Source organism: Mus musculus, chromosome 12, assembly GCF_000001635.26.
Source record: "Mus musculus strain C57BL/6J chromosome 12, GRCm38.p6 C57BL/6J".
NCBI lineage: Eukaryota > Metazoa > Chordata > Mammalia > Rodentia > Muridae > Mus > Mus musculus.
The window spans coordinates 117,863,095-117,876,272 of record NC_000078.6 but is presented as its reverse complement, the minus strand read 5'-3'; the positions used below and the strand labels follow the sequence as shown (position 1 = coordinate 117,876,272).

Here is a 13,178-nt window from a genome sequence, read left to right as displayed (position 1 = left end):
AACAAGTTAAATATACACCTCAAAAGAGAAAATGGGGCTGGGGAGAGGAGCTCGGTCAGTAAGGAGGAGCTGAGTCCAACCAGAGTCCACATGCAAATGTCTAGGGATGGCGGTGTGCACTGGGCAGAGAGAAGTGAGAAGATCCAGAAAGTCTACCCTGATTCTTGATAACAACAACTGCAGTTGCCCTCTGCACACAAGTGCACACACATGCAGTGCCACACACTCTTTCTTGTTATGAAACGCATTGGTGGTAAACAATGTTAGCAGGTATGACACACAGCATGGTCCTGAGGCAACAGGAAGCACTTAAATGTGACTTACCCCCTGGACAGGCCAAGACAGATGAAATGAAATCACCGGAATCCCCCACAGGACCTCTTCACCCCAAGCTGTCAGTCACCTGGTCCGCCTTCACTGCCCACATCGTCTTAAGATGCAGGAGGGGAAAGCGACTCACAAGAGCACTGTAGCCACTCCCCCACCCCCGCCCTGGGCTCGCATCCTTCATCCAAACACTCATAACAAACGCACACACTCCTCCTTACCGGATCCAGCAACGCTGTCCGCACATCCTCCCCATAGCGATTCCGCAGGCAGGGCCCACAGAACTGTCCCCGCACACCACCACAGCTCTGGTTCCGACAGACCGTCTTGGTATCGATGGTCTTCTGCCGGCACTGATGGCACGTGTTACCCTGTGGATGAAGCAAAAGAGGTAGAGCTGAGATTTATGAGGAGAGAGTGCAGGAGCATGGCCTTGCCCAGAACCCAGCGGGAATGTTATGAAGGACAAACCTTTACTTTAAGCACTTTAATTCTCGGGCCAGAGAAGCACCTTGGGGCAGATGAGGCTTAGCAAGGAACACAGAAGAAATCAACAATCAGGAACAGAGGAGAAACCAGAAAAACACTGAGGAAGGGATGGTGAGGTGACCTAAGTGGCAGTGAGCCCCAGGTAGCATGAACTTGACTCTGATCTACTGCTGGAGACCTGGAAACCTTCCATGTAAAATCGTGTTTTGAAAGGTTGGCAATTCAATGGACACTCTACTATTTACTATTTTAAGTAGTACTAAACAAAGTTGAAGTAGAATATGCAAAGCCCCTTTGCAGGTCATCATTTAGAAAAACATAACCAATACATACCAACCAGAAATGCTATTTTCTTATACGGGTATGTTACTCTCCCAGGGACCTTCAATTTTAACATATAAAATATAGACATGCTTTTCCAATCCAGTACCAATCTTCTACAACATATGCCCCAGGGAGCCCTCGCCCCTGGGCAGGACTACTATGTTAGGTGGTCTGCGTTTTCCCCCTGGTACATTGGATCCTTGACCACACAGCTCAGAGCAAGACTTAGGAGGACAGCACAGGGACAGAAGGCGAGATGTCAGATTTTGAATGCCAGTGTGTTGGAGGTTACCAGTGATGCACACTTTCCTGAAGATGTCACTTACAAGCACTTTATCATAGACTTTATCACGCACAGTTATGGCAATGTTTTCCAAGTCTTCCTCAGTGATGTCTTTCACTGAGCGGAAAGAAGATATCCGATGACGTCTATACGTCTGGCATTTCCCCTGAAGAAAAAAACAAAATAAAACAGGAGTACCTGTCACACATCTACACACTGAAAATCAGAATGAAAATCTTAAACGTGCTTAGAGATGCAAAGTCTAATGAGTGTCCTTTGTCTGTATGGTCATTTACTGGGTTCCTGCCCCAACCCACACTCCCTTGGGAGAGCAATACTGCATTGATGGAGGAGCTATAAACTTGGAGAAGACAAGGAAGTAAACAGCCTGCCCACATAGGGGGCAGCCCCCAAGTTCCTCCCTCTTCCCCAACAGCCACTCCTGAAGCAGACAAGGAGAAACTCTTGCATCTTTCAGAGTACACAACCACAAAGCTGGCTTGGCTTTGCTGGTAGAGTTGGATCAAAGCCAGGGCCTCCTGCATGCTGGGCAAGTCCCTGAGTCCCCCAAGCTCCTCAGGCTCATTTTAGACAAAGGACTCTTAAGTTATCTGCAGCTTAGCCAGCCCAAGGGTCTTCTCAACCCATGCTCTCACAGGAACATGGTGGAAACTCAAGTTTTCAACTGCTGGAAGCCTGCTGACTCAAGACTACACCAGAGCCAGCCCTAGCATAATGAAATACTTGCACTTGAGGCCCGTTTGCTTATTAGTCAGTAATTACCCCACTGATTGTCTTTCTTCTTCTGAAACTGTAAAGCTCTTCAGTAAGCTTGGTGGCTGAGAAGGTGAAGTTCTCCAGAGCAAACTTTTCAGGGGGTCGTGCACTCCGGGTTGGGTTCATGCGCCGTGTGATCTGTCCCTCTGAGAAGGCCCGTCGTGGTGTTCGCCTCCTCTAAAACCAAGAACACAGACATATGTAACTAGGTTCCCCTTAAACAGAAAGCTATGGGTTCTCAGAAGCAGGGCCAGTCTAAGAAACCAAGAGTTTCACTTACAGAAGCCGAAGGTGGTGTCCGAACAGGGAAGAAATCTGGCACCGAATTCAATTCCGCCAACAACTGAGCAAGCTAAGGTTCAGAAAGAAAGGGGGGGGGGGGTCTGACATCAGTCAAGGAGACAGTTCTGGGGCCAACACCTCTTAAATCTCTCTGAACTACCTATATAGCGTCCATAAATCTGTCTCATGTAAGACTTCACCTCCTGAGTAAGAGGAGGACACCATTCATTGTTCATCCAAGTCAACATCATACCCCTTCCTTATATACAGAAACAATAGAACACAACGAAGATATGTTTGTCTTGACACGTTTGGGGCCAGGAGCATCAGGTCCCAACTTCACCACTATCATAGCAGTGTGACCTGAAGCACATTTTACAAACCTTAAAATCAAACCCAGCATGTCCAATCAGCTGGGTGACCCTCAGAACTCCCAGATCAACCAAAACACTTGCTGGGGCTTAAGTCATGGTACATGCTGTAGTCTGAGCACCAGGATGCAGAGGCAAGAGGATTAGGATCAAGACAAGTCTGGTCTCCCTGCATCTATACCTCAAAAATTCCTACCTTCAGACATCTGTCACTATCGCCAAAGACCTAACACCAACCAACCAGGCTCTTTCCTCTGGATTTTCTTTTTAGATTCATGTAAACGTGAGACCACTAAGAACAAACACATACAGATAAACACAAACAGACAAGAGTGTTCTCTTAGGTGTAGGTCTGTGTATAAAGTATCACTATATTGTGCATTTTTTTAAAGGATGGCATTTAAAAAGCCACCAAAGAGGAGGAAAGAATTTATGACTGGTAGAATTTCTTTTTAATTTTGCCAGTGTAAAATTAGGAAGAATTACTTTCAATAACTGGGCTGAGGTTACTGTCCACACATAGAAAACCCAAATACATGTAACAAAGGTTGCTCTAGATTGTGCTAGGCTGAACTAACCACTAGCCAAGGCATAACTGAATTAGAACATGGCAGCGGCTGCTTCAATGGTAGCCATCTCTCATTCCTTCAGATGATGTCTCTGAAGGAACGGCTTTCAGACAGAAGCCACCACCTGCCCACCGTAATTCTCCCTGGGCTCAATGACAGCCCAGCTCCTCTTTTCTGCTGGGGACAGTGCAGCTGGTCAGCTTATCTATTCTCCAGTGCCTCTGCCAACTTAAACTTAGCCTGCTCAACCATGCACAGCAGGGATAAACGGTTCTTGAGTCTTTCCATCCCCAAACCAGAGCTAATCGTGTAACAAATGTGCCCAGGATATACTTTCTCTCCAGAGAGCAAAGCTGTGTCAGCAACCCTTGGGGCAGCTGGCTATGGTCCCAGCTGCTGCTGCAAGAGCATACCATAGCCTTGTTCTCTTTGATGTTCATGGCCCTTTTCAGCAGAGCATCCGAATTCTCTTGGCTCTCAGCTCTGGACTCATCCTCGGCATCAGAAGCAGAGTCCTCCTTTCCCTTGGGCTGTCTGGAGCTCTTCTTTCTTCTAAGATCCGTCTTACTGTCCAGCAAGTGTGAGCTATCTTTATCTGGTGTTCTTGCCAATTTTTTGGTGGGGAACTGAAAGGCTACCCGAAGACCGAAACTGCTTCTTCTTGTGGACCTGCCCCTTCTAGGTGCAGCCTCCTCTTCATCATCTTCCTCCGCATCATTCATCACAGGGTATGCTTTGTCACTGTCACTCAGCTCCGACTCCATGAGCTAAGGGACAAGGAGAAAGAAGGATAAAAACGATCTGTACCAACACTAGACCAGGCAACTGTGTTTAAAACTGTTCTAGGTGGGAATGCAGGTCAGAATTTGCTTCACCACACGTTCCTTCCTCACCAGATTCGGAGCAACAGAGCCAACGGATGATACATGGAAACCTCCAAGCTGTGAGTCACACACAGTGAACCCTGGTATTCTGTTCTAGTGATGGAAAGCTCATTAATACAATCTGTCCTCAATGCATTCTCTAACCAAATCTGAGTGGGCCTACGCTGAATTGTGTGTGTGTGTGTTGCAGTATATAGAATCTAAGGGGCTTTGGGAGCAATTTATTTTCCTTCACTAGAAACAAAAACTCCTTAACTAGGTATCACTGAGCTTAAAAACTACTAGTAGTTAAAGAAGTCACCCAGACATGAAACCCATCAAGTCTTGGAAGATCTTAGTGTCTTGCTGATGACAATCTAAGACATCTGAGAAAAAACACTGGGCACAGTGGGATGTCTGAGCAGGAGCATCGGCCCAGGCAGAGTGGGTGAGACAGCTGACTACGAGGACTTACATGCCCCAAGAGATGCCTGAGGAAAGGTGAGGGATAGGGAAAGCCATCATCACTACCAACTGGCCCTATGCAGGTATGTGTCCAAGGTTGTATAAAAGCTAATGACATCAAACAGCATAAACTAAACTCACCTTACCAGCAAAGGAAGTGGTAGTATCTACTTTCAGATAAATATTCTATTTTCCAGTTAGCATTAAACAGTTAACCTCTTTTAAAACATCTGCCTCATGGTATTTTTTTGAATCAGTTAAAAATATAAATTTAAAAAATTATAAAGAAACACTTAATGCATGTGATGCTTGGGACAGAAAGGGCACATTAACGAAAACATTGATAAACTCCTCTTTGTTTTGTTTTTGTTTCTGTTTTTGGAGACAGAGTTTCTCTGTATAGCCCTGGCTGTCCTGGAACTCACTTTATAGACCAGGCTGGCCTCAAACTCAGAAATCCGCCTGTCTTTGCCTCCCAAGTGCTGGGATTAAAGGTGTGCACCACCACTGCCTGGCTGGTAAACTACTCTTAAAAGTGTAAATGTAGTGACAGCAATACACAAACATTAGTTTCTTGTTTGTACAAACATCACAGTCATGTAAAGAAAGACTAGGTCAAAGTATAACAGGGCTTCTGCATCCTACATCTTTAACTTTATAAGCCTAAAACTATTCCAATAAAGCATTTAAAACAGTTAGTCTTGGTGGCTCATGCTTAGTATCTCAAGCGGGTGCCAAAGAAATGCTGTGCGATTAGGGCTCTAACCTGAGCTATGTATGTATGAGATCTTGCCTTAAACACTACCACCAATATCATTATCATCTTCAATACCACCACCACCACGGTAGTGATTTACAGTGATTGAAATGCTAGTATGCTAAGACTGACCTCAATAAAGGGAGTAAAAGAAAAAGATCCAAAGGAAGCCCTGTCATAGTGCAGGACCTGGGGCAGAGTCCCCAGGACCCTGGCAGGCCTGAGTCATCGGTACAATTAGCAAAATCCAAACCAGGAGGCATAGGCTCCCACTCTGCTCCATCACCCTGTGTTTTTGCAAAATTAGCTTCTAGCCTAAGAATATAACTTCACACCCAACAAGACACAGCCTAAGGACGGTGTTATCCCAAGGAAGACTGAGTAGATAAAAGATGGAGAAGCTGCAATAAAATGGGTCAGATGACAAAGGCAAGATATGCCCCTGATCCTCAGGGGTAAAGGGATATTTTTTCACTAGGACTCTAGGGGCAGGACCACCAAACACTACCAACAACAAAAATTACATCTTTTCATGTATAATGTAACATCTCTGGGGTAAAAGTACAATCAAAATCAAGACTTTCAACATCCAGTCCACACCTCTTGTGCTGGCCATTACTACTGTTACCTCTGGGTTACTGCTCATGTTCAGCTCGCTCTCTGTAAATCCTTCAAAATCTTCCATTTCTGAGTCCGTGTCCTCTTTGAAAATCCTTCTTAGTTCTTCTGTGAAGTATTTGGAACGGAAGCACACATTCTGCTAAATTAAAGACAGATTAAAGTGAGACTTGGTGTCACAGACTTAGAATTCCAGTACTCTGGAGGGGAAGGGCAGTAAAGGTAGAGGCAGAATTCCAATCCTAGACTATGCAGTGAGACCTTGTCTCAAAAATCAACTACCACAGTGGGGCAGTGACAGTGCATGCTGTTAACACAAGCACTGGAGAGGCAGATCTGTGAGTTTGAGGCCAGCCTGGTCTACAGAGGTAGTTCTAGGACAGCCAGGGCTATACAAAGAAACCCTATCTCAAAAATGAAAAAAAAAAGAAAAAGAAAAGAAAAGAAAAGAAAAATCAACTACTAGGAACAGAAAGGAAAAAGGATGGCAGTTACAGGGGCAGTGAGGAGAGATGAAACTCATGTCTAATGGGCAAGACTTTCTATTGATTGAGAGTGGTCTGCAGTGGGCAGGGGAGACAGCCACACAACACTGCACACTACCCTTGATGCCACTCAAAATGGCTACAATGGCTTGCTCTACATTATGTATCTTTTACAACTACAATAGAACACAGAGCATGTATTTTCCTTCCTTCCTCCCTTCCTTCTCTCCTTCCTTCCTTCCTTCCTTCCTTCCTTCCTTCCTTCCTTCCTTTTATATCCCTGGCTGTCCTAGAACTCACTTTGTAGACCTGGCTGACCTCAAACTAAGAAATCTACCTGCCTTTGCCTCCAAAAAGTGCTTGGATTGAAGGCATGCACCACCAGGCCCAGCTCACAGCAGACATTTTCTAAACCTTACACAAATCAAGAGTTACAAATAAGAAATTTTCTCTCAACAGTGTCTTAATCACTTCTGCTATGGCTGGGGAGAGTTGCTGGAGTTGAGTTTTAGGCCCCAGGTGGCTTTCACAAAGAATGGCAAACTTGTGGAAAACAGACACCTGCCTGCTGTTTTACTCCCTATAGCCATACGGAGCAGTCTCCTGTGGGCGAGCATGTATCTCCATCAAATACAGTGGGTTTCTCTACAGGGAGTGCCAAGGCCCTCACACCCTCACACCCTCACCCATTGCTACAGACTGGACTCGCTCCATTTCCATTGATGCCAATGTGAGGAACTGGTGGAAATCTGTACCCTCCTCACCCTGGAGCTCCCCTCTTGCCAGACTGAGGGGTGAGCAAAGATTTTTCCAATAATGACTTTTACTTTCTTTGGAAATACTACAAAGAAACAGGGAAGCCCAGCTCTCCTAAGAGTGTGTGTGAAAGAAGAGAGGAGGAGGAATGGTAAGCTCAACGAAAGACTCCCTTGCAGCTATCTGTATGGCAAGCTCGAAGGGAGACTCCCTTGCAGCTATCTGAAAGGTTAAAACACTGCACCAGGACACTGGTCCCTGTCTCTAAACCCATAAAGCAGTGACCTCTTATTGGGCCATATTTGGTTAAAACCCTTTATTTCATTGCTGCCTTTTCCTGGCTTTAATTATATGCTTCTTCAAACTCCGATATCTTTGAGAAAGAAAAAAAAAAGCAAATATAATGGAAATATGTAACAGTGGGGTACCTAGAGGGCAATGGAGAAAGAAATGCCTACAGCTAGCACTCTAAGCTTAAGAATGTCTCCTATGAATTATTATGGGTAATTGGAATGAGTTTGCTCAGGGCTAAATTACTTCCTTCCTTTGTTGTTAGCTGTGGTGCAGCTGCAGAAAAAGAAGAAAAAAAGAAAAAAAAGACAAAAGGGAAGTTTATTTAAAGAGAAACTCAAATTGTGTTTAAGGGAGGGAGCCCAGAGTCAGCTACACACACTGTGTGCAAGTTGATGTCATTTCTCTCAGCTGGACAAAATGAATCACAAGTGTGTGAGTCAAGTGAGCCTTAAGATCAGGGTTTAAAGTTAATAAAAGAACAAGTATGGAGAGATGGCTCAATGCTTAAGAGCACTTGCTGTTTTTGCAGAGGATATGGGTTCTGTTCCCTGTATCCACACGGCAGTTTAGAACCATCTCTAACTCCTGTTTCAGGGACTAAACCCTCATAGAAGCGGTGCATATATACATATACACACAAAATACACCTAAAGAAAGACAAGTGTAATGCTGCCTGCTAAGGAAACCCATTCATTCAGTACAGGAAACATCTGGCCAGCCCCTGGTGGCTTTTTCTGGGCCTCAATGCATAAGTTCAGTAAATATCAAGAGATCCTGTACAGAGCCTGAAAAAGAATGCAACCAGCCTTAAAGTACCAAGTTCCAACCTTCCAACATTCCTGGCAATTTCTATCCTAGGAAATGGTGATCAGTCCTGATGGAATCAAAACAACTTTGCTACGACCTTGCTCTTAAAGGCTTAAGAACTGTTTTCCATGTGGCTCTATAAAGCTAGTCTGCATTTCATGGCTCTGCCTTACTGCATGCTTGTGAAAACAGCTCTTTGTTTTCTGAAAGCTGCTAATTATGCTACCAAGGCATACCAAATAACCAGTATCTACTAGAACGAACACTGTAAGCAGGAGGAAATATCAGGGGCGATTAAGTGCTTTATTCTGAAGCTCGTATGACATGAGAGAGGACTGGAGAGCCATGGCCTGTGTATCAGTGAGATGGGCATGTTCCACCTGAACCAGCAAACTTCCTCAGGTGCCTGGTGAGTAGGGCGATACAGAGGGCTGCATGCTTTAAACAAGATCAAAGGTCAGGTTCCAGGAAGGTAGAAAGCACCCTGCAGGTATGAGTTCCTTCTTTGGGGACATGCAACCTGAGGCCCACATGTACTTATATCAAGGTAGAGAGAAAAGGAATCCACCCAGTAGGGAGGGCCAGGGAGGATTGGCTATGTTGAGAGAGAGCCAGCATCTGTGCTGTCACAGAAACAGGTAAAGAAAAGAAAAAGTGCCACGGGAGGTTGAGGCTGGAAATTGGTAGTCTGGATTTGCAACAGCCAACCTCACTCAACACTTCCCAATGTGGGATCCTGGCTAAGTCTTTAGTTTCATTTGTACTCTACCTGCCCCTAGAGTCCGCAGAGTAAAATCAGTATCTGTATGAAATACAGTGGTATACTCTGTGACCAACCAACGTATGCTGAGTACAGTCAGTCCTGGAGCCTGGCAAGGCTGGATTGTGAAGCAGTTGTCATAGGAGCAAAAACAGTTGAAGTCTCACGATGCCCACATGCTCTGTACATCTCAGTGTCCCTTGGTGTGGCTCCACTCTCCCTCTCTACCCATGCACAGGGAGACTGGAGGCTTCTGAATAGCATCAGAGACTAACCTGAGCTCAGTTGTACTGATCCCAGCAAGACAAGACTGAGTGCTAGGGTAGCTTCAGATGGCAGAGAGATGAAGAGAGGCATGCAAGGACATGGGAGTTCCACTAACTCCTGGGAACTAGTCACGGTGACAGGAAAGGAGAATACAACAAACAGTGCAATAGTTGGAGAGATGGAGACCTAAGCAGCAAGCAGGAGAGGAATGGTGGTGAGTTCAGCTTCCCCAAAGACTGGCAGGAGATGCCAGGGTGCAGCACGGCAAGACCATCCGACTATTTCAGAGAAAACAACAGTCATTCATGGCCTCCACCTGGGCAAAGCAACTGTACCTAAGACAGATATCCAAGGAAAACTAGCCAAAAGGTACAAGACCATGCTAGACAACAATGATCTTGTATTCAACCCAGTTTAGTGGCAGCAAGACAGCTAGCCTTAGTGTGATTTGTGGATCCTTGAGCTCTGGAAAGAAGAGCAAGACTAAACAGAATCACAAAGCATGCATGAAAAGACAAAAGACCTCCTGTAAACAGAGAAAGGGACACCAAAGGAAGACAAAGAAAGTCAGGGAGACAGTGGTACAGCCTTTAATCCCAGCACTCAGGATTTCTGAGTTCAAGGCCAGCCGAGTCTACAGAGAGTTCCCAGCCAGCCAGTACTATACAGCAAGGTCCTGCCTCAAAATAAGGGGAGAAGAGGTGAAGACTGCAAAGGCCACACTGGCACTGACAAAAACCGTAAAGAATAAGGGTTCTGCAAGGACTCAAATCTGCTATTGTGGTAAAAATCCCTACAGAAAGGGTTAATGAATGTAAAACTTTGAAAACATATATGGTACCAGTTGCAACTGATTTGACTTGATGAGCTCACACAGAGTACATAGCTCTGGGGACAAATATTTTATCAGATTTCTACATGGAGGGACATTAACAAGAGAAAGACAGAGAGAAAGCAAAAGAGGTCGAAGGAGGAGGTTGAGCAATGGCACCAGAGGACGAGAGAAGCTCCATATAGCTCCAAGTACATATCCTACCAAACCCAGTAACAGAGCAGGACTAGCTGACTCCTTCCCTGGACTGGCCTACCTGCAGCAAGGTGCATTTAATTTACAGCCTGTTAGCGGAGAGGCAATAAAGAACTCGGAGGAAGATGGAGGCTAATCACCTGACGCGTTAGGTACAATATAAAGCTCCGTGTATCTAACTCTCAGAGAACTGTAGTTCATGGTGCTTCGGCCACGGTCATTAAATAACATCCTCCCAGGCTCTGCAAAAGTGGAGTAACAGGACCTTATGAAGGACCACCATGTGATACCTGTCTCACAGTCGCACGCTGGCCATGACCTGTGCGGGACATGAGGCAAAACAAGCCTTCCGCTGCTGGCTATCATTTAATTTAATCCCTTCATTTATGACGCCACCCACAGCCAGAACAAGCATGCATAGACCTCTCTCCTGTTTCTGGAAACATGAGGGTAAGACTCTGAAACCCAGCACCCAACCCTTCACCACATTACCAACTCAGGACTGCAGGGAGATGGAAGAGCATCCGCACACACCCTGCCCCAAGCTTCCAGAGGGCCACACCCGTCTTGAAAAGAAAGACCCATACCTGTTTCTCCAACTCCCGTGAGTCCAAACTACCACAGCTCTCTGACAGGTTTTGCATGGGAACATCATCCTGGAAACCCACAAACTCTTCATCGTCACTGGGAGCACTGAAGATGTCAGCTACTTCTTTGGGGATCTGTTTTGGATTCAGAAGAAGGCCGGGGGTCACTCAGGGAAGAACTAGCATTGCATCGGTAACCCTGAGCAACAATGTTTCAGTTGAGACCCCATGGTGGAAAGGGGGTGGGGCATAAGCACAGTAGTTCCAGTTCCGGGTTTATAGACACCTCTCCTTCCAGATACTGTGTAGCCATCCTAGACTTTTGAGCTCTTGACCAGTAAGTGTCAGTGTCTGAGAAGGCAAATGGGCTCCTTCCCCTGAAGGTAACTCACCATGTAAGATTCCAGCCAGTACGCTCTTCTTAACTCAATTGTCACCTACTGTTATTTTTGGTTATCCTATGTAGGTTCAGAGATGAATGTTCATTCACATGCCCAAATGAGTGGCTTTCCCTTTTCTATACTTGAAGTCAGTTAAAGCAGCTGTGAAATTAAGTCCAACAGAACTTACATGCCAGTAGTGACAGTCACCCTCAGAGACCCCTGTCTGTCCAAACTAACAAATATGGATTGTGAGACTAGATGTAAGACTATTTAAACCCAAACCAAACCAACACCTGTAGATTCATCATCTGAAATCACTATTTGTCTGCACATCTGTCTATCTGTCTTAGGGTTTGTATTCCGGCACAAAGCATCATGACCAAGAAGCAAGTTGGGGAGGAAAAGGTTTATTCAGCTTACACTTCCACAATGCTGTTCATCACCAAAGGAAGTCAGGACAGTAACTCACACAGGGCAGGAACGTGGAGGCAGGAGCTGATGTAGAGGCCATGGAGGAATGCTGCTTATTTGAGTGTTTCCCCTGGCTTGCTCAGCTTTCTTTCTTATAGAACCCAGGACTACCAGCCCAGGGATGGCACCACCCACAATGGGCCCTCCCAGCCTTGATCACTAATTGAGAAAAATGCCTTACAGCTGGATCTCATGGAGGAATTTCCTCATGGGAGGCTCCTTTCTCTGTGATAACTCCAGCTTGTGTCAAGCTGATACACAAAACCAGCCAGTACATCTGTTTTGCTTTTCAAGAAAAATCAGGTTCAATTTTGCTGCAGTTTGACTGTCTTCAGAAAGGAGCCCTTTAGAATAGCTAACTTAAATCTGTGTACCCACAGTGCTTAAGGAGAGGAAAAAGGAAGGCAAGACAACCGTAATCATAGTAAGAGAAGCAAGCCAGAATCAGAAAGATAAACATCTTATTTTCTTTCACTTGTGGTCCCTAGATGTTTTATAAATTAAAACCATATATACATACGTGACATGAAGAGACAAGTCAGACTGTCGGACACAAGAAATAGGAGCGGAGCAGAGAGTTAAGTTCCTCAGAACACTGCTCATTAAGCAATGTTTACTACCCCTGCCTTTGTAGACACCTTTTGTAGCTCAGCCATCAAAATTCACACCTGCTGTAGCAACAAGAGAAGCAGTGTGTCAACTTCAGCATCTCCTCCTTTTGACCTCTGACTACCAGGGGAACACAACACATAATGGATTTCTGTTGCAGTTGGCAATTCCTTCATACCCACCCGAATGTTCTGGGTTCCCAAATGAAAGACATGCATACACAGCCTTCTATTTTAATATGCCTTAAACAGCTCAATGACTGGGCCACTCTCAAAGCTCCACATAACTAACTCCACCCCTCCAATACTCCTGAGTTATTACTTACTAAAATCTGTATTTCATCTTTGCTGCCCTAGACCCAATGGTGGGGGGAGGAAGCTGGGGCCGCTCTTCCCGCTCTTCCGTGATTGCTATGCTCTCTTTTCTGCAGCTCTCAGGCCTGCACCTTACTCCTTTCTCAGCACGGAGATTCTGAATCCTTCCTCCCTCCGTCCCCTTGCCTAGGAATCCTAAAGTCCCTTCCTGCCCAGCCACTGGCCACCAGCAACTTTATCAATCAGAACCAACTAGGGGCAGAGACCCTCAGCATCCTACATTTGGATTCTTG

The 13,178-nt window shown here is 45.5% G+C and overlaps 1 protein-coding gene across 6 annotated transcripts in view; it reads right to left on the bottom strand.

The window, feature by feature from the left end:
- Cdca7l (cell division cycle associated 7 like) overlaps positions 1-13,178 on the bottom strand; it is a 35,238-nt gene that overhangs the window by 2,440 nt on the left and 19,620 nt on the right. For 3 of the 6 annotated variants that reach the window (XM_006515786.4, NM_146040.1, XM_011244099.3), the window contains 7 exons: positions 11,109-11,243; positions 6,136-6,267; positions 3,836-4,189; positions 2,481-2,552; positions 2,207-2,377; positions 1,467-1,589; positions 549-698 (listed from right to left, as the gene is read on the bottom strand). In XM_006515786.4, coding sequence (XP_006515849.1) covers positions 549-698; positions 1,467-1,589; positions 2,207-2,377; positions 2,481-2,552; positions 3,836-4,189; positions 6,136-6,267; positions 11,109-11,165 — 1,059 coding nt within the window. In that variant the 5' untranslated portion in view covers positions 11,166-11,243. Of the gene's footprint in view, positions 1-32; positions 431-548; positions 699-1,466; positions 1,590-2,206; positions 2,378-2,480; positions 2,553-3,835; positions 4,190-6,135; positions 6,268-11,108; positions 11,244-13,178 lie in introns of those variants that run through there. The other 3 variants (XM_006515784.4, XM_011244098.3, XM_011244100.3) reach the window with 2 other exon arrangements.